The sequence below is a fragment of the Abramis brama genome (assembly GCF_963993115.1).
Source record: "Abramis brama genome assembly, chromosome: 7".
NCBI classification, from domain to species: domain Eukaryota; kingdom Metazoa; phylum Chordata; class Actinopteri; order Cypriniformes; family Leuciscidae; genus Abramis; species Abramis brama.
This window is the reverse complement of record NC_139969.1, coordinates 37,307,518-37,328,307: the sequence shown is the minus strand read 5'-3', so window position 1 is coordinate 37,328,307 and position 20,790 is coordinate 37,307,518. Positions and strand designations below refer to the sequence as shown.

The 20,790-nt window shown below is 38.3% G+C and overlaps 1 protein-coding gene and 2 long non-coding RNA genes across 4 annotated transcripts; 1 reads left to right on the top strand and 2 right to left on the bottom strand.

Annotated features, from left to right (window-relative positions):
- Positions 1-1,527: 1,527 nt before the first annotated feature.
- Positions 1,528-5,982, bottom strand: LOC311086238 (uncharacterized protein). Its single transcript, XM_084119021.1, has 2 exons — positions 4,765-5,982; positions 1,528-1,603 (listed from the first exon to the last, which is right to left on the bottom strand). Exon 1 carries the CDS (start codon positions 5,683-5,685, stop codon positions 4,768-4,770), a length of 918 nt encoding a protein of 305 aa, XP_083975147.1. The 5' UTR covers positions 5,686-5,982; the 3' UTR covers positions 1,528-1,603; positions 4,765-4,767.
- A 2,968-nt stretch (positions 5,983-8,950) lies between these two features.
- LOC311087492 lies at positions 8,951-13,465 on the bottom strand. The gene is made up of 2 exons (XR_014607292.1): positions 13,269-13,465; positions 8,951-9,303 (listed from the first exon to the last, which is right to left on the bottom strand). It is a non-coding gene; the product is annotated as an uncharacterized lncRNA (long non-coding RNA).
- Positions 13,466-17,896: 4,431 nt separating this feature from the next.
- LOC311087710 lies at positions 17,897-20,038 on the top strand. Of its 2 annotated transcripts, none has more exons than XR_014607349.1 (3): positions 17,897-18,171; positions 18,360-18,425; positions 18,532-20,038. It is a non-coding gene; the product is annotated as an uncharacterized lncRNA (long non-coding RNA). The 2 variants fall into 2 exon arrangements; XR_014607350.1 differs by having other exon boundaries at positions 17,897-18,224.
- The last annotated feature ends 752 nt before the right edge of the window (positions 20,039-20,790 follow it).

Here is a 20,790-nt window from a genome sequence, read left to right as displayed (position 1 = left end):
TGTGTTGCTACCTGTTCTGCTGTCCTGTGTTTAATTACATGTACAGTGAGGAAAATAAGTATTTGAACACCCTGCTATTTTGCAAGTTCTCCCACTTGGAAATCATGGAGGGGTCTGAAATTGTCATCGTAGGTGCATGTCCACTGTGAGAGACATAATCTAAAAAAAAAAAATCCAGAAATCACAATATATGATTTTTTAACTATTTATTTGTATGATACAGCTACAAATAAGTATTTGAACACCTGAGAAAATCAATGTTAATATTTGGTACAGTAGCCTTTGTTTGCAATTACAGAGGTCAAACGTTTCCTGTAGTTTTTCACCAGGTTTGCACACACTGCAGGAGGGATTTTGGCCCACTCCTCCACACAGATCTTCTCTAGATCAGTCAGGTTTCTGGGCTGTCGCTGAGAAACACGGAGTTTGAGCTCCCTCCAAAGATTCTCTATTGGGTTTAGGTCTGGAGACTGGCTAGGCCACGCCAGAACCTTGATATGCTTCTTACAGAGCCACTCCTTGGTTATCCTGGCTGTGTGCTTCGGGTCATTGTCATGTTGGAAGACCCAGCCTCGACCCATCTTCAATGCTCTAACTGAGGGAAGGAGGTTGTTCCCCAAAATCTCGCAATACATGGCCCCGGTCATCCTCTCCTTAATACAGTGCAGTCGCCCTGTCCCATGTGCAGAAAAACACCCCCAAAGCATGATGCTACCACCCCCATGCTTCACAGTAGGGATGGTGTTCTTGGGATGGTACTCATCATTCTTCTTCCTCCAAACACGTTTAGTGGAATTATGACCAAAAGTTCTATTTTGGTCTCATCTGACCACATGACTTTCTCCCATGACTCCTCTGGATCATCCAAATGGTCATTGGCAAACTTAAAACGGGCCTTGACATGTGGTGGTTTAAGCAGGGGAACCTTCCGTGCCATGCATGATTTCAAACCATGACGTCTTAGTGTATTACCAACAGTAACCTTGGAAACGGTGGTCCCAGCTCTTTTCAGGTCATTTACCAGCTCCTCCCGTGTAGTTCTGGGCTGATTTCTCACCTTTCTTAGGATCATTGAGACCCCACGAGGTGAGATCTTGCATGGAGCCCCAGTCCGAGGGAGATTGACAGTCATGTTTAGCTTCTTCCATTTTCTAATGATTGCTCCAACAGTGGACCTTTTTTCACCAAGCTGCTTGGCAATTTCCCCGTAGCCCTTTCCAGCCTTGTGGAGGTGTACAATTTTGTCTCTAGTGTCTTTGGACAGCTCTTTGGTCTTGGCCATGTTAGGACAATTCTTACTGATTGTATGGGGTGGACAGGTGTCTTTATTCAATTCAATTCAATTTCAATTCAAATTTATTTGTATAGCGCTTTTCACAATACATATTGTTTCAAAGCAGCTTTACAGAAAGTGCATTTCAGAAATGTACATAGAGAAATACAGTTAGTTAATCATGTATTGATTTAGGGCATAAACATATCGCCATCGTCGAGTCGTCTCTTCACAGGCGTCGAGTCGTCTCTGCACGGGTGTTGGGGCATCTGTAGTTTCCATGAGAGGCTGGATACAAACTGGAGCTGACGATCTGTATTTACCTTGGGACTGGCGTCCCGAGATAACAACAGAAAAGCAGATGGGAAATAATTAGCGTAGCTGCTGTTCGTAATATTAATGTTAATGCATTCAATCTGATTCAACTGTAGTATAAAAGGTAGGTATTATGTGAATGCTTGGCTAAAGAGATGCGTCTTTAATCTAGTTTTAAACTGGTACAGCGAGTCTGAGCCTCGAACAATATCAGGAAGGCCATTCCAGAGTTTAGGAGCTAAATGTGAAAACGCCCTCCCTCCTTTAGTGGACTTAGATATCCTAGGAATGACCAGAAGCCTCGAATTTAGTGATCTTAAAGAGCGCGATGGATTGTAGGGCGATAGAAGTTCCGTTAAATACACGGGAGCTAAACTATTTAGGGCTTTATAGGTCAGTAGTAATACTTTGTAATTGATACGGAACTTTATAGGTAACCAATGTAGAGACGACAGAATTGGTGTTATATGATCATATTTTCTTGATCTAGTAAGAACTCTAGCGGCTGCATTTTGGACTAACTGTAGCTTGTTTATTGAGGATGCAGGACAACCTGCTAATAAAGCATTACAGTAATCTAGTCTCGAGGTCATGAATGCATGAACTAACTTTTCTGCATCAGAAACAGATAGCATGTTACGTAGCTTAGCAATGTTTCTAAGGTGGAAAAAGGCTGTTCTTGTAACATATGAAATATGATTTTCAAAAGACAAGTTGCGGTCTAATATAACACCCAGGTCTTTTACTGTAGAGGATAAAGTAACAGGACACCCTTCTAAATTAAAGTTGTATTGTAAGAGGTTTTGTGGGCAGTTTTTTGGACTAATAAGTAATACCTCCGTTTTATCTGAATTTAATAGCAGAAAATTACATGTCATCCAGTATTTTATATCTTTAACACACTCTGTTAATTTAGATAAGTTATTGTTTTCATCTGGTCGTGATGAAATATATAATTGAGTGTCATCAGCATAACAGTGGAAATTAATTCCATGTTTTCTTATAATATTACCAAGTGGTAGCATATATATTGAAAATAGCAGAGGGCCCAACACAGATCCTTGCGGCACTCCATAGTTTACTGACGTTATCTTCGATTTTTCCCCATTTAAGCAGACAAAATGGTAACGGTCTGATAAGTACGATCTAAACCAGTTTAATGCCTGTCCCTGAACACCAGTGTAGTTTTGTAGTCGGTCTAAGAGTATTTTGTGATCTATAGTGTCGAACGCAGCACTAAGATCGAGTAAAACTAGTATTGAGATAAAGCCTTGGTCAGAAGCTAGAAGTAAATCATTTGTGATTTTAACGAGCGCAGTTTCTGTGCTATGATGCGGTCTGAATCCTGACTGAAATTTTTCATAGATGTCATTTTCTTGTAAGAAAGAGCACAGTTGAGCGGACACCACTTTTTCTAGAATTTTAGACATAAATGGAAGATTTGAAATTGGTCTATAATTTGCTAGGTTATTATGATCTAATTGTGGTTTCTTAATGAGAGGTTTTATAACTGCCAACTTGAATATTCTTGGAACATGACCTAAGGATAAAGACGAGTTAATAATATTGAGAAGAGGCTCTTCCACTACAGGTAACACTTGTTTCAGTAGTTTAGTTGGTATTGGATCTAATAAACACGTTGTTGGTTTAGATGCAATGATAAGTTTATTTAGCTCTTCCTGTCCTATAGTTGCAAAGCGCTGTAGTTTTTCTTGAGGGGCGATAATTGAGGCTGAATCATAAGACACCATTAAAGATTGTACATTTACAATTGTATTTCTGATGCTTTCTATTTTCTCAGTGAAGAAATTCATAAAATCATTACTACTACACTGTAACGGAATATTTTGCTCAGGTAACGTCTGTTTATTTGTTAGTCTAGCCACGGTGTTAAATAAAAACCTAGGTTTATTTTGGTTATTTTCTATTAGTTTGCGGAGATGCTCAGCCCTGGCTGCTTTTAGGGCCTTTTTATAACGTGACATACTGTCTTTCCAAGCGATTCTAAAAACCTCTAAATTAGTTTGTTTCCATTTACGCTCTAAATTACGAGTTTCTCTCTTTAGAACATGCGTAGCACTGTTGTACCATGGTGCTTTAGTTTTCTCTCTAACCTTTTTTAATCTAATTGGTGCAACGATGTCTAATGTACTAGAGAAAATGGTGCTCATAGTGCTAGTCATTTCCTCTAGTTCATCTGTTTGTTTGGGTTCACTAAGCAGCTGAGATAGATCAGGTAAGCTATTTGAGAATCTATCTATAGTTGTTGGAAGGATTGTTCTGCCTGGTCGATAACGTGGCGCAACATGACAAATTTCAGCGGTACGTAGTATGCAAGTGACAATGTAATGGTCAGTGACTTCATCACTTTGCGGTATAATATCTATATCGGTTGGATTTGTTCCATGTGATATAATTAAATCTAGCGTATGATTAAGACGATGAGTGGGACCAGTTACGTTTTGCTTGACCCCAAAGGAGTTTAATAAATCTGTAAACGCAGCCCCTAACGCATCATTTGAATTATCTACGTGTATGTTAAAATCTCCAACAATTAATGCTTTATCGACATTGACCAAAAGATCTGAGAGAAAGTCTGCAAACTCTTTTAGGAAATCAGCGTAAGGCCCTGGCGGTCTATATACAGTAGCCACGGCTAGAGATAATAGGGATTTCTTTCTTACATCTAAGAGAGTAACATTTAGCACAAGTACTTCAAACGAATTAAACCTGTGACCTGTTTTCTGAGTAACAGTAAGAATATCTTTATAGATTATAGCAACACCACCGCCACGACCAATCAGACGGGGCTCATGCTTGTAACAGTATCCAGGAGGAGTAGACTCATTAAGACCGAAATAATCATTTGGTTTAAGCCAGGTTTCAGTAAGGCAAAATACATCGAAACTATTATCTGTGACCATTTCATTTACAATAACTGCCTTAGGTGTGAGCGATCTAATGTTTAGAAGACCTAGCTTTATAAATTGTTTTTGTTCACTAATATTGAGATTTTCTGGTTTAATCACAATTAGATTTTTCCTAGATCCTGCAGTAGATTTATTATTTGATCTCACTAAACGAGGAATAGACAAAGTTTCAATATAATGTTCTACATTGGTACTTATATCAATTAAGTTTGGACAGCAAAGAGTGTGATTTGGACTTTGACTTACTAGTCATATGGTGTGTAGCATCTTGGAGATGTTGTCCGACAGAAGAGCCGCTCCGATTCTGCTGGGGTGAAGGCCATCAGCACGGAAGAGCCTAGGTCGCTCCCAGAAAAGATTCCAATTATTTACAAAGAGCAGTCTCTGTTCATTACACCATGACATTAACCATTCATTTAGAGCAAATAATCTACTGAACCTTTCGTGTCCTAGTCGGTAAGTGGGAAGCGGTCCAGACACGATGATCGTTGTTTCAGGCGATGTGCTGCGTACCGTCTCGATCAGGCTCCTGTAGTCCTTCTTCAGAACCTCCGACTGCCGCAGCCTGATGTCGTTCGTTCCCGCGTGCAGCACGACAGCTCCGACGGGCTCGTCACCATTCAGAATCCCGGGAACCTGTGCAGCGACATCGAGAACACGAGCACCAGGAAAGCAGTGAGTGTGCACCTTACCTTTACCTATGGTAGCATGGACATGCCGGACAATGGAATCGCCGATGATCACAGCGTCGCGTTCCGTCTCGCGTAGAGGGGAGAAGCGGTTCCGGGTGGAGATCTCGAAGGCCGGGAGGGGCGGAGAGGTCCTAGCTCTGGTCCTGGCCCGCGTCTTCCGCTGTGGAATCACCCAGGGTCCATGGTGTTGAGTCGGTGCCGGAGTGAATGAAACCAGGGATGATCGCATCCTGGGCAGAGAAACACATGGAGTAGACGAGGTCGGAGTCAAAAGGTTACTAACCACTGACTTGTGAGCATCGGCGCGTGATGTTTCAAGCGCGAATCGCCGATCTCGTAGCTCGGCCTGTCTCTCTAGTAGGTCGCGGATCTGCTTCTCCACGGATTCCAGCTCTAACTGCACAGAATGCAGCTCGAAGGTGTCCTCACCTGCACTCAAAGGTAACGTTAGACACACATCCGTTATATTCGCCATTATAGCAGATGTGCTATAATGGCGATTTATAGCTTTCAGTGATACGGGTGTAAATAAGTCGATCGATAGGCGCGACCACGCGTGTAATGCTAGCGGGCTAAGGCTAGTAGCGGAAGTTCGAAAGGTTGGATATAAGTAGCGATATCAGAGCAATCCGATTGTTTTTTAAGGAGAATAGTATTCCAGATATGTTCACGCGCTATAAAAATGAAAAAGTTCGTTTGTAAAAGAGTGTAAAGAAGAAAATCAAGGTTTCTGAATTAATTCGACGGAGCTCCAAACACAACAACGCACTCAGTCGCGACGCATGCGCAGTGATGTGTTGCGTGTGCGTGTGTGTTGCGTGTGCGTGTGTGTGGCTTTATGCAGCTAACGACCTCAAACAGGTGCATCTAATTTAGGATAATAAATGGAGTGGAGGTGGACATTTTAAAGGCAGACTAACAGGTCTCTGAGGGTCAGAATTCTAGCTGATAGACAGGTGTTCAAATACTTATTTGCAGCTGTATCATACAAATAAATAGTTAAAAAATCATATATTGTGATTTCTGGATTTTTTTTTTTAGATTATGTCTCTCACAGTGGACATGCACCTACGATGACAATTTCAGACCCCTCCATGATTTCCAAGTGGGAGAACTTGCAAAATAGCAGGGTGTTCAAATACTTATTTTCCTCACTGTAACAATTGCTGGTTGCCACTTTTTTACAGTGTAGGTATCAGTATATTTTAAGGTACAGAGTAGTTTTTAGTTGTAGTATCTAACAATTGGTTTATACTGTATATTAACTTTTCTTTTTCTTTTTCAACAAGTGTATTGGAAAATAGTGTAACAGCAAATAACACTTTTCAAAGAAAAAAACTAAAATACATTTTGGCTAAAAGAGTGCTGATGCGCAGATGACGTACTGGCAAACTTTACTGACTGCAGAAATTATTGTGGGTTTAATTAATTAGACTTATTTTCAGGATAATTCGCGGCAGTTTGCGTGTCGGCTTGCTGTAGAGATACTCACTCAACACGCAGCGATGCGTGTTACAGTAGTGCTGTCATATCTGGCTATAATATTTCATATAGCCTAGCCTGTAACATGCTCTCACACGTTTATTTTTTAGCATTATGGGAGGAGTCAAATTTACATGCGTGGTTTCATTTGTCCAGTATCGTCTGGAATGCGTCTCCTGAAGTGGGTTGAGTGATCAGATTTAAATCCATCTCGAAAGCATTTCAGAGGGAGTTTTACACCTGTTTTTTTTTTTTCTCATGATCGGATAGCTATCTGTTCAGAGAAAAGGAAACGCATGAAGTGACCACGTAGGCACTAAGACATAGACCTTGCCTTTACTCCATTAGGACAGCTCACACTTTTACATTTTACACAATAGCTACATACATGAACATACAGATGTTTATACTGGACCGTGTGGCACAAAGAGCTCCAATTATGTTGAATGGTCCTGCTTGTGACCTTATATTGAAAACTACTGAGGTTTCACTGGGAGAAAAGGAAATGTAACAATGTAACAATGAGATTGTTCCTGGCTTCCTCAGACATGAAAGAGACAGGGCAAGAGCCACAGCTATTCTGAGCCTTAAAAGCCCCATTCCTTTCCTTATTTTAAGGAATGTTTATTTGTGAAAAGATTATTTGGAGTATTTTTAGAGTCCATGAAAGGTTTTCAAGATGATGCTGGTTTCGGTGCGTGAATTCACACAGAGAACGGGGTGGGTTTGTTAGACAGCTGCCATCAGCGAGCGTTTGTACGTGTGTGTGTGTGTCTGTGTGTGTACATCCGCACACAATAGCTGTCCTGTAATAGTCATGTGTTATGGGCAGAAAGACCCCGGGGAAGAAACAGAGCTTCCTCCGATTACACGGTTAGCACATCCGACACTTTCATCTCTGCAAACAGGACAGCGTATTACAGGTGGCAGACATGTACACACGATAACCACAGGACATGAGTAGTCAAATCAGAGGTTTTGTGGCCTGAAATCAAAGTTAATCAATGATGTAATACTGAAAAATTGTAAAACGGGATCTCTTTGATATTCGTAACACGTACTGTAAATTTCAAGTTTACATAGGGCTTATACACCAGTTGTATTAAGATAAAGTTGTGAAAAGTGGTTTATTCTTTAAGCTGTCCATATGTTGCTGTTGTATGTGTTCACTTGAACTACATGTACAGAGACCTATGATTACTAATTAGTTAGGTTACACTTTTATTTCAATGGTCCACTTTAGACATTCTACTAACTATAACTAAATTTGAAACCACATGTCAACTTATTCTACTAACCCTAACCCTACCAGTCTACTAATACTCTACTGAGAGTTAGTTTACATGTAGTTGCAAAGTTATTTATGGTTAGAAGAATGTCTAAAATGGACCGTCAAAATAAAGTGTAAAGTGTAGTATTTGTTGTCATTTCTAATAGTGAGTTTCTTACAGAAGAGAATATTCAAACTACCAAATTAACCTGTTTATCTGCAGCTCCTTTTAAACACAAACACACATGTAAATATTGCATTCCAAAACTAAAAAAAAAACTTAAAAAAAGATTTTTGCTGCTTTCTGATTTTTATGTTTCTTAAACAGTCTCTTCTGCTCATCAAGGCTGCATTACTTGATCACATATACAGTAAAAACAGTAATATTGTGAAATATTATTACAATTTAAAATAGCTGTTTTTTTTGTTTTGGGCTAATTTTATTTTTTAATTAATACATTTAGTTAGCAAAGACGCATTGAATTGACCAAAAGTGACAGTAAAAACATTTATATTGTTACAAAAGTTTTCTATTTAAAACAAATTCTGTTCTTTTGAAATTGTATTCATAAAATAATCAAGATGGTTTTCACAAAACTTTAAGCAGCGAACAACATTTTCAACATTGATAAACACATTATTAATACTAAAGCACCAAGAATAACAATAATAATAATTGAGCTTCAAATCATCATATAGAATGATTACAATATATTCACATAGAAAACAGCTATTTTAAATTGTAATAATATTTCACAATATTTTGTGTAGCCTAAAGCATAAATGCAGCCTCGGTGAGCATAAAAAAACTTGATTATTACTTAATTACTCATCAAATTATAAAGTAATGTACATAATGCTGTTTAAATTGGTTTTATGACACGCCACTTGACATGCCGACATTGTTTGAATGAAGAAAAGTTGGGAATTTGTTGTTCAAATGTTGGCATAAAAACATAGAATTTCAAATGCATTGAACAGTAAACCATTGTTTTAAAACAATTACTTTATTTAAATACATTTTGACGGTCCTGTCGAGGCTCAGAGACACAAAGCCACAAATCTGACCATGTTCTCGTAACCAAACGACTAAAAGAGAGAAGCACAGTTATAGCAGAGAACATTTGACGGAGATCTTGGAGCGAGTACAGAAGTGTCAGAGAGAGGTAAGGAATGAGGAACGGAGAGAAAGAAACACACATGCTCGGACTAAAACGCTCCTTTCAACATCTGGATATCAGAAGGTCTCCTGTAAGGAGGAATGTAGTCCAACATTTCACTTTTGTCTTCTCGCCGTGTCGTCTTGGCTTCAGACCTCCAGAACTGACAGGATTTGGCCTCCTTCCCAGAGAGAGAGAGAGAGAGAGAGAGAGAGAGAGAGAGAGAGAGAGAGAGAGGGAGAGAGAGAGTCAACTCTGCCAGAACTTGACCTCCACAGCCTCCCCATCTTTTAAACCTTCGATGCCTTTTTGCTGCCACAGAAATGGTTACATAATTGTAAAGAACCAGAGCAATTTGTTTGTTTTAGCTTCTCAAAAGCTTCCCACTTCTTTCAGCTGCTTTCAATTGCACAACGTGTTTCCCCACGGACAAGCCAGCACTCTCTGTACACAAACCAATGGAGATTTTAATAAAGAAATTCCACATAAGTCAGGCTTTATTCAGCATTATTCAAACGGTTCGGCCGAGCCAAGTCAGATTATCCTCTAGAAAAGGATTAAAAGAGTCTCCAAAAATCCAGATGTTGTAAGACAAACTGGTCAACCTATCTCCTGAAAATACCTTTTTTGTTATAAATAATAGAGGATTAGAACTGTTACTTATAATATAATCATTTACAATTGATTACATTGAAATATATAAATGTGAAAAAAAAAAAAAAAATCAAATAGTTCAGAATTTTTTAAAATGCAGATTAAGGATTTCAGTGAAGTAAAGATTACTTTTGGGAAATTTCATAATAAACGCTATATATATTGTATATGAGTATTGTTATTATATCGACGACTCTGCGAGAGACTGGCATCAGTGCAAATATCGAGAATCTTGTATCGGACGAACTCTAGTGTCTATGATGAATATTTTAAAAGATCTCAAGAGCTTCAAATACACTTGACATCTTCACCCTTTGTTCAGATATTTTTAAAAATATGTTAAAGATTTTGTAAGCTTATTGCAACGAAACATGCCAAATTGTGCGGACGTCATTTTTGACGAGGCTTTCAAACAAAGAAATAATGAAATATTAATAATTAATTATGTTGTAGTCAATGTATGCTTTTCCCTCTGTACTTTTTCACAGTAAAATAAAACCTATAGCTGTAGTTTGCCAAATAATTTTGTCAGATAAATACCTTAACCAAGTTTAATGTTGTAATATGTTGTAATGTAATATTTCCCTCATATTTTCATGATTTAAAGTCCCCCTGTGGTGAAAATCCAGCTTTTAATGTTGTTTATATGTCTATGTGGTGTTATTAATATGCTTTAAGGAAAAAAAACATTTAAATTTGTCATTTTGGTGATCAAAGATGAGTTTTAAGGGATACAATTATTGACTACAAGGGGAGTCTAATTAAAAATACAGTAAATAAAGTAAATAAAAATACAGTAAATAAAAAAGGCGGGTCGTTAAAAAGCAAATATCCCTTCCGGACATCACTTTTGGCCACAGCTCAAACCTAAAATCACAAATCTGACACAATTGTAATTTTTAGCTAACTGAACCTAAGAGTAAAAAAAAAAAAAACACACAGGCAATGACAGTCAAGTTTAATTTGAACATTTTAACTCAGTCTTCCTTAAAGCCCATCACTGAGGCTTTGCTCATAGGGCTCAGTGATAGCTCATTTAAGCATTGATATTGATGGGCTGGCTGATGGGAAACCACCACGGGCCTCTGACAGATGAAAGCTTGAAGACTTTAACCTAGCGCTGGCCGAGCGCCAGGACGAGAGAGAGCGAGAGCACAATGGAGCAATGTTCACTGACAGAAGAGCTTTGGGCTGTCAGCAGGGCCTTCAGCGCTGTCACCGGCCGGCACACGGGCTCTTCACGGACCACTGCACCACACCATGACTATCTGAGGATTAGCAGGCGGCCGCTAGGGGCCGTTTCATCTGACACGTGACCCTTATCGTACAAATTTACCATAGTAACCATAGTTTCAGCAAAACACCATGGTTAATACAGCTATTGTTACTACTGTGAAACCATAATAAATGTGGAATTACCTTAAAATGACAGGTGAAGCTTTGTAAATATATAATATGTTTATGCATATCCTTTTTTTTTTTCAATTTGAATTAAACGAATGTACTATATTTTAGTTTGATAATGTTTTTTTATTTAATATTGTGTATTTTTAGAGGATTTTATGGTACTACGTTATATTTACGCTGTATTTATAATCCATTTATTCACTTTTTTTTAGCATAGACCTGAAAATTTAATTTCCAACTTAAACTGTCGTAAATCTTGAATGCTTTAAAGCACAGACTTAAGTTTGATCTCTTTTCAAAAACGACACTTGGCAGATTATTGCTGAAGTGAAAAAAAGTTTTTTAAAAAGTGAACTTAAAAAAAGTTACAGATTTTTACATTTATTGTTATGAAACATTTATTGTTATGCACAAAATGCTATTTTAAATTTGTATATGAAATCTATATTTTTAAAAACATGTTTTACTCTAAAACTGCAAGAACATCAAAGCCATAAATCTAAACAAGTTGTGTTCCAAATTTGAGCCTGATATCTCAAAAAATGAGCTTTCGGGAAGATTTTGTTTGGCTGCAGTACCAAACGCTTCCACTAGATGAAATCCGTCTTCCGTTAATTTCCAATGAGCACAAATGTGACTATTTTTTTTTAGGCAGTCTTTTCAACCTCATAGTATCATTATTTCTGTGATACAATAGTTCAAAAGATCATAGAAGTACTGGGATAAAAGTTTAAAGTTCAAATATAAACACTGATGTCTACAATAGCGATCAAAATAGAGTAAATCAGCTTTTGATAGAAACTTGGCGCTTAAAATAACACATTTATTGATTACATTGCCACTAGGTGGCGACAAGTGACTGTTAAAAAATGTATTTGTTATTGAATCATTTATTCAAGAGAATGTAGTATTGTATGATGCTTCTGAAATAAAAGTCAGAAAGATGTGATGATTTCTTTTTGTAAATATGATTCATCTTATACATCATGCACAGTATAAGTGTATGATTTAACTTTTGCCTATGGTCTAGTGTTTAAAAAACACACAAAAAAACGCAATATCGAATCGCAATACTTGTAGAATCGCAATTCTTAAAAAAATCACAATACATATCATATAGGCACCCAAGTATCGTGATAGTATCGAATCGGGAGATATCGTCCCAGGAAACAGTCTTGTTTTCCAGTTGAATTAAGTTTATTTTCCCATCCTCATTGGCAGATATTTGTTCTTATTTTCAGCATAAACCCACTTAATTCTGATACATTTTTCTGAAAACAAGACTAATATTTGCTTCTCAAGTAAATGGATCTTGATTAAAAATGTTTAGATATTTGTATCGGAAAACAACACAAAAATCCTAAGATCCTTTTTTTTTTTTTTTTTTTTTTTTTTGCAGTGAAATGTTTTTTGACCATATTCAACTGATTTCTGAAGGATCATGTGACACTGAAGACTGGAGAAATCATGCAGAAAATTCAGCTTTGATCACAGGAATAAATACATAACAGTTATTTTAAACTGTGACAATATTTTACAATATCACTGCTTTTACTGTGGTTTTGATTCAGTAAATGCAGTCTCGGTGAGCAGAAGAGATTTATTTTAAAAACATTAAAAAATCTTACCAAGCCCAGACTTTCCAACAGTATGTCACACCCATTAGCATAGTAATATTTATTTATCATAAGTCAACCTTTAGGAGAACGCAACCATAGAGATGACCTCGAAGCTAATAAAGAGACAAAACACTCATTTTGAGTAGTTTCAATTATACTGGTTGTTTTTTCTCCCTTCTCGTCCTCATCATCATTACTTGTTTATTCTTCATATCACTTTGCAGCTCTGAGGTCTATCTTGTGCCAAACGGTGATGAAACTCACGTTTGATTGTCAGGATGTTGATGGCTCTCGGTGGATTATCAGAGGATATAAATCTGTTATCAAAACACTCTGTAGATTAGACCGTCAAAATATGAGCGAAGACAATACTATAAAAGCCCAGCACTGCCAAGAACTTAGCAAATTATCAAGACAAAAGAGTGCGACAGAGTTGTGCAGCGAACGGCCAACAATAACAACTTACTTGTTGACAGTGACCTGCATCTTATTCCTCCTGCAGAATAAATCACGCGTCAAACTCAGGGTGAGAGTTCTGTTGGCCAAACCTCGGGACTATTTACGATACGGGCGACCTGGAGGAACACGAGGAGAAAAATGACAGGCATGCGCTCTGCCCCCCAGATTTTATTTGTTGTCTTTTATTCCCGGGGTACGCATTAAAGGCAGGAAAATGAATATGATATCTTCTTACATCTAAACTCTGAGAAGCGTTTCAGTGGCTCGGGAACCAGCGCCCCCCCACCCGCACACACCCACGCCTGCATATTTCATCTGCTCTTCCAAGATGTTTGAAGCCTCTGACCCAGCTGGATTCTGCTTTGAGCTGGAAGCGTTCAAAGTGTTACAGGGACACTAATCATCGGTTCGAGCAGCGAGAGACGCCTCCCCGATGCGGCCCGGTCGGAGAGGGACGTTCTTTGATCCCGTTCTTATACTTGTGTTAACGTCTCCGTTAACATGTTACATATATGTGGCCTAGGGTGACCACCGTCAAACAAACCAAATGTGGGACGATTATAAGTTTGAGTGGGCCAATGTGGGACACGTTACCAACATAACCTGAAACTGTTATACAATGTCTATCTAACTTAATAAAAACATTTGTATTCTGCCTTTCAGCTGATAAAAGTTCTTTGTTCTTTAGTCCCTTCCAGAAAACACCATTACATCACAATGTAACATCACATGTCTTTATTTTACATCATTTAAAGTCAACATCACTGAGCCCAAAGGCAGCAGGCATCATGCAAATAACTATTCTGGGGCCGTATTCACAAAGAATTTTAAGGCTAAAAGTAGCTCCTAACTGGCGAATTTAGGAGCAACTCCTAAAAATAATGGGCGTGTCACTCGTAACTTTAGGACTCCTAATTTTACTGACTAAGAGTAATTCACAAAGCATTTTAGCCCTAAAAGTAGCACCTAAGCCTGGGACAGCTTAAACGAAGTCGAGAGGACTCCTAACTCACTAAGACCTATTCACAAACCGCTTTTTGTGGCATTTCACGTTGCGATGTTTTGAAATGCGTATGCGGCGGCTACAGGAGCTTCCAATCGCGAGGGAACAATTTTGCATTGTAGGCATAATTAGGGATGCAATAACGCCACCAACAACAACCAAAACTAGGCTACTCATTGCATGTAAACTAATTGTAACGTTTCATTGTGAATCAAATTAAAATGTTCTTCTCTTTGCAAACGTAGGCAGAGGCATATAGTGACAGATTAATTCAATAATGTTGCAAAGATATTGCATCAATCCATATGTTTCATTAGGCTACTAGGCTATTTGTTTTGCCTTACTCTTTATTCATTTAGGCTATTTATTCAGTTATTCATCATCTTCCGTCCTTCGCACTACTTGTGTAGCGCATGCATTCTCAGACCTGTCACCTGTCACTCATCATCGTAGGGGAGGTGTTTGGAATCATTCCCGCGTTACAATCATCAGCCAATCAAGGTGGTCACTTCAGTCAAGCTCGTGCATGAGTAATGACGTCATCCATAGCAACGAAGACTCACTCTTAGTTTAGGAGTTGTCATTTTTCTTTACTAAAAGTGGAGGTCTGAAAGGCGTTGTGAATAACTTTTAAGAGAAAACTCCTAGCTAAAATCTTTTAGTGCGATTTAGGAGTACTCCTAGTGGTAAGATAAAATGCTTTGTGAATACGGCCCCTGACCAAGTCCAACTAAAATCCAACAAAATAAACAATGAACAAATAAAATATAAAACAACATGAAATTAGATCATTGACAGTCTTATATATTAACAGTATATTAAACTAAAAACTCATATTTTTTTAGAAAGGATGTGAATTAAAACAACAATAGCAGGCAACAGGTTGATAAATTCTGTTAAATTAAAATTTTAATTGACCGAATTATCCATTTGTTTTCTGACAGGGAACACAAACATGGAACGAATCACCGGTCCACATTTTGATTGACAGCCGTCACAGCCAACTAGTGACCATGTTTACTCCTTTCCTTTCAACCATTGGATCTAGGATTTAAAAAAAAAAACGGCTGTTGTACTTCTGACGAAGCGCTGTTAAATAAAGGTGAAAAACTACGCCACAAAAAGAATAAACAAAATGCTTTCTTAAAAAGGCAAAAGAAAGCATGCACGTTTTCTTAATATGATAATTAAAAACCAATAGACTGATGAAAATGCGGGACATTTTCTCAGTATGCGACGTGCGGGACAAGGGGTGAAAATGCTGTGCGGTGCAACGCAAAGCGGGACGGGTGCTCACCCTAATGTGGCCCCTCACTGGCGGCAGTATTTAGATTCTTCATTACGGCATTTGTTTTACATAACCAGTCAAAAGCCGAGAATAAATAGGATTTTTTATGTTTCTGAAAGATGTCTCGGTAACACTTTATTTCGATGGTCCACTTTAGACATTCTACTATCTATTAGAAACGTGGCAACGACATGACAACTAGCAGTCATTATAGTATTAGTAGACTCTCTGCTTAATATCTGCTAACTCTTTATTCTGATGCATCCTCAAAAGACATTCTACTGAATATGTTACTTTGCAACTACATGTCAACTATAGCCCTATTCGGACGGTAGCCTAATTGTTTCTCATGTGGACATCTGTAAAAATAAATTTGCATGGCTCCTCAGTGATAAAACTCATGCATTCGAATGGCGATTTATTGACAATGGAGGAGCGAGTTTTGTGATCCTACAAACCCGCTCACGGGGTCAGTCGCATGATTGTCTGCTGTAAATAAAATATCATATGCTTGGAATAATATGAATAAATTCAAATTTAATTTAATAGTAAGAAAATAATTATATTCATTATTTAATTATTTAAACTAGCACGTACGCTATATTCGAAATGGTTCGTATATTCTTGAATTTTATCTTAAGGATGTAATTTGAAAATGTGGAAATAAGTTAATGCAGCCTTTTATTTACATGAGGTAAAAATAAAGCTGCTTGTGTTGTGTATATAGTCTACATGTTTTAAAATTGTATCATATTTCTGCCACAATAATGGTCCATTTCAAATGTTTACGTGTTTTTTTATCTTTCTCCTTTTTGTTCGCTGAGGTGGAGTTGTGATGAAATGTTGTTCTTGTAAATACTTTCCAGCATTTCCAGCAAGTGTACATCTTTAAAATGCATGCAAATTCCAGTGAAGCGCAACAGTTACAGCGTTCTGCAGTGGTGAGGAAGGATTTAAACAGTGTATTTTGAAGTAATCTCTTCTTGTAAACTCAGAGATGTGGATTCGGACGACAATTAAATTACCACATGACCTTGGTGTTTGTCAGAAAACAGTAGGTAGTTCAGCCGGGATTTACGCGGGTGGTGGGAGAAAAAACACTGACATTCTGGATTCAGACAGCAATAAAATCACAGACTAACCCCTGTAAATGTTGAAAATGCCTTACCACCCCATGAGAAACAATTACCGTCCGAACAGGGCTTAATTCTACTAACCCGAACCTCTTAGGGTGTGTTCACACTTGCCATGTGTGGTTGGATTAAAATAAACCCTTGTGCGATTGCTCTGTTAGTGCGGTTCATTTAAAGAAGTGTGAACGCTGCCATCCGAACCAAACAAGCGGACCGTGACGCTGAAAAGATGGGTCTCGCTCCACTTCCAAACAACTCTGGTGCGGTTCGACTGAAATATGAACTCAACTTGGACCAAAGACATGTCAACGAACTAAAACAGGACATGATAAGGAAGTGCAGAAGGCTTTTGTTTTTTCTCGTCATAGTCGCGATGTTAATCATCACAGTTCGGTACAGGATCAGAACCGTGTCTCCTCACAGCAGATGTTCATTTGTGTGTGTGACGGAGGGGTTCCTGTCGCTGTTTTGACTCCTTTACACATTTTATAAGCTCTTCACGAGTCCTCAGCTGGTCAGAATACCATCATATGTAGCTACGCACATACAACACGAGCGCATTTAGCCCTGAACACAGCATTGTTTTGGATGTTCAGTAAGTTCCGTCACGAAACATACGTAATAAAAGCCGACCAATCAGGTTGTGAACAGATCCCTATGCCTTTAGGTTCGGTCTCTTTAGTTTCTGTTTAAAATTCCAATGTGAACGCTAAGCGGACCAGGACTACATGACGCTACGAATGATGTTTTATTAACAAAGTTCAGGAGGAGCACAATCAGTTAATCAACTCAGTTAACAAGATTGTATTATCAAGAATCAGCTTCTGTATACATTTCTTGACTTGCTTAAAAGGACTCTTATATGTTCTTCAGATCAATGTTTTGACTCTAGACATCAATCACCAGAATGTGGATTTGTAAAGAACCTCATAGAACTTTCCATATGACATCACATCAACTCCTCAGAGGAGCCTCTCTGATTGGATAATATGTGAACATGTTTCTAATGACCGCATGCAGCTTTAAGTACCAGAGGACACACAGCAATAGTTTACCCCTCACGTACACAACTGCATCACACACTGTGTCTGCACTCGTATAGAGGATTCAATAACATCATATTTTTCCCTCTGTCACTGTCTTTTTTCCCCTCTCCTCCCTCACGCTGAGAGGAGCGAACAGAAGGGCTGGGTGGGGAGAGATGAGGAATATCTTATCCTCCTGAGGCCGTCAAGCGCGTAACAAATGAAGAACAGAGGGAGGGGGCTGCATTTGCCAGTACAAGACGAATACTTTGAGTTTTCTCTGCTCCATTTGTGAAGCTCTTTGTCACCTGTCTATGAAGGCTATAGCAGGTCAAAGCAGAGTTTGTTTTCCAGTTGTTAAAGACGGTTCGGCACTCGTATATCGCCTGATGGGAGGGAATTCCAGGCATTTTCCCCTCTTCACACGCCGAGGTGTCTGTGGGTGTTCCCGCCTGACTGAGGTGAAAATGTTCAAACTTTGCGAATAGCAACTGTCACAGTAAATAGTTTTATGGTAATTACACGTTACAAGGTGTTTGTGCACCACACACATGATGGAATTACGTTTTTTGAGTAATACCTGTTACTCAATAATGTTTTCTTGTTAATGTAAATAACATGGCTTTCAAATGATTTTGAATATTTATAGTATCTGAGATGTTACGGAAACTGGCTTTAGAAGTCAATGTGTAGCTGTACCAGTCCATTAAACTGAGTAGGTAATAAATAATTTATGTTAAATGTTGATCGTTAAATTGCCAGTCACATTAAATACACATCATATCTGTAAATCTGTGCTGTCTGTTTTTGGATTCGAACAGAAGATGGGAGACTCTGATCTTCAACCTCGTCCTATAAATCTGTCTGCAGTCCCGCATCACATTCTCCACAAATCCGTGTGAAGATAGTGCCGTAAGAGTTAATGCTCTTTTTATGGACGGCCTTGGCTCCGTTCACACGTCTTTTCCTGTGCACAAGGGTATGTGTAGATGGATACACACCGACGACGTCTCCTGTCGTTCCAGAGATGCTGGTCTGACGCTGCTCTCATCTCATAACACCCCATTACCTCGCCCCACATCCCACATATTTCTCTCCTCCTGTCTCTCTCTCACCTTGCATAGAGGTAATTCAGCAATGAATCACCTGACGCTCATGTTAAAGTTATGTTTAAGTTCCAGCGACCCCACGTCCCAGATAGCAGGAATTTATGTGTCTGCTCAACGAGAGGTCAAGTGCTTCTACAAAGCGCCGGGGCCAGTTCTGCAGTGGTCATCGCCTAGACGTGTTTACTGCAGGAAAGATGGAATAATTAAGTGGCCCGAAGATAAAGTCAGATTTATGATGGAATCTGTGTGCAGGACATGCAATAACTTCCTGGAGGAATTAAAAGCATTAAGGAATTTCACTGGGTCATTTTTAGCTGTAATTGTTAAGAATGGTTTTGTGCTTACCAAATTTATTTTGATGGTCCCTTTTGAACATTCTACTAACTATAAGTAACTTTGCAACTACATGTCAGCTTACTTTCATTATAGTATTAGTAGACTCTCTGCTTAATATCTGCTAACTCTTTATTGTGATGCTCCTCAACAGATATTCTACTGACTATAAGTAACTTTGCAACTACGTCAACTTATTCTAACCCTTAACAGTCCACCAATACTCTACTAACACTCTAATGAGAGTTAGTAGACATGTAGGTGCAACGCTACTTATAGTCAGCAGAACGTGTTAAAGGGAGCATCAAAATAAAGTGAAACCGAAAATTAACACCAATGAAATTTGCTTAAATTGTTTTAAAAATCGTACTCTTTTTTTGATCTCCCTTTATTGAGTTTAAACATCCATGTAATTCCCATTCTGGATGTAATTACTCTGTAATAACAGTGTTATAACGCAGTTATAATGCAATAACAGTGTTAAAACGCAGTTGTAATGTAATAACAGTAATTACACAGTTATATTATTATAAGTAAATTAGTAACAGTAAATTATGCATAATTTCACGCAAATAACCCTAAACCAAACCCTAATCCTACCCCTAACCCTATAGTAAGTACATGTAGTTGCTTAATATTACTCAGTACTTAAATATATAATTACACTGTAACAATGACACCTTAAAATAAAGTGTAACCTCATAATCTAATAACAGTAATATTACAAAGTTGTAATGTAATATCAGTATTATTAAACAGTGTTTCATGCGCGATTCCATGTCAATTCATACCTATGTTAGAATTTCATTGTTCAATGCTCAATGGTCTAGCAGTTAGTGCAATAGCATATCATGAAGACCACATCAAAAAGTGAAACAATCATAGATACCACTAAGTTTCGTTTATCAATAGCTATTCAAATAAACTGTGACTGCCATATCTCGGACGCTGAGGTCTTAATTTGACATCAGATCAGAGCTGCCATTAACTTGTGTTCATGTCATGTGGAAACTATGGGGCTAGTCTGGGTAAACACAAGAAAAAAGAGACGTTTTCCCAGTTCTCATGAATGCAGATGACCTTGACGATATCAAATATTAAACCTTTAATTCCTCTACAGCCTGCTGACTGATGCTGAGCTCAGATAAAACTGCGGGGGGAGATAGGGTTTCATTTTCTTTGTTGGCTAAATGCTTGGCTGAGAGCTTCTGTCTCGGGTTGGGGGTGATGAGATTTGGCCCGACTAGAAGATCTGAACTGCTACAGATCTGAAGAACCCACGGTTCAGTTCTGCACATAATGATTTCACCTCATGTTAAACATCCCTACAAACACAACAAACAGGATTACCTCCACTCTAAACAATAGAGGTTCCAAAAGGGGGTTTTCACAGTGATAATGTAGAAGAACCATTTGAGTTTCCCAAAGAACGTTTAGTGAACAGTTCTTAACAGTTTTTGTGCAATTGACACAAAAAGATCTTCATGGAACCATGTTTCCAATAAATAAACATTATGGTTAAGACTATCTAACTGGGACATTGTTTTTAATTCTAACTATCTATAGCAGAAGGACATTGTAGGCACACAATAACAAGTCACAGTACCGAATTATGTGGCCTGTCATTCAGACAAAATG

Bases quoted from the DNA above. Each gene is read 5' to 3' on its own strand.
- LOC311086238 (XM_084119021.1), bottom strand. From the start codon at position 5,685: ATGGCGAATATAACGGATGTGTGTCTAACGTTACCTTTGAGTGCAGGT.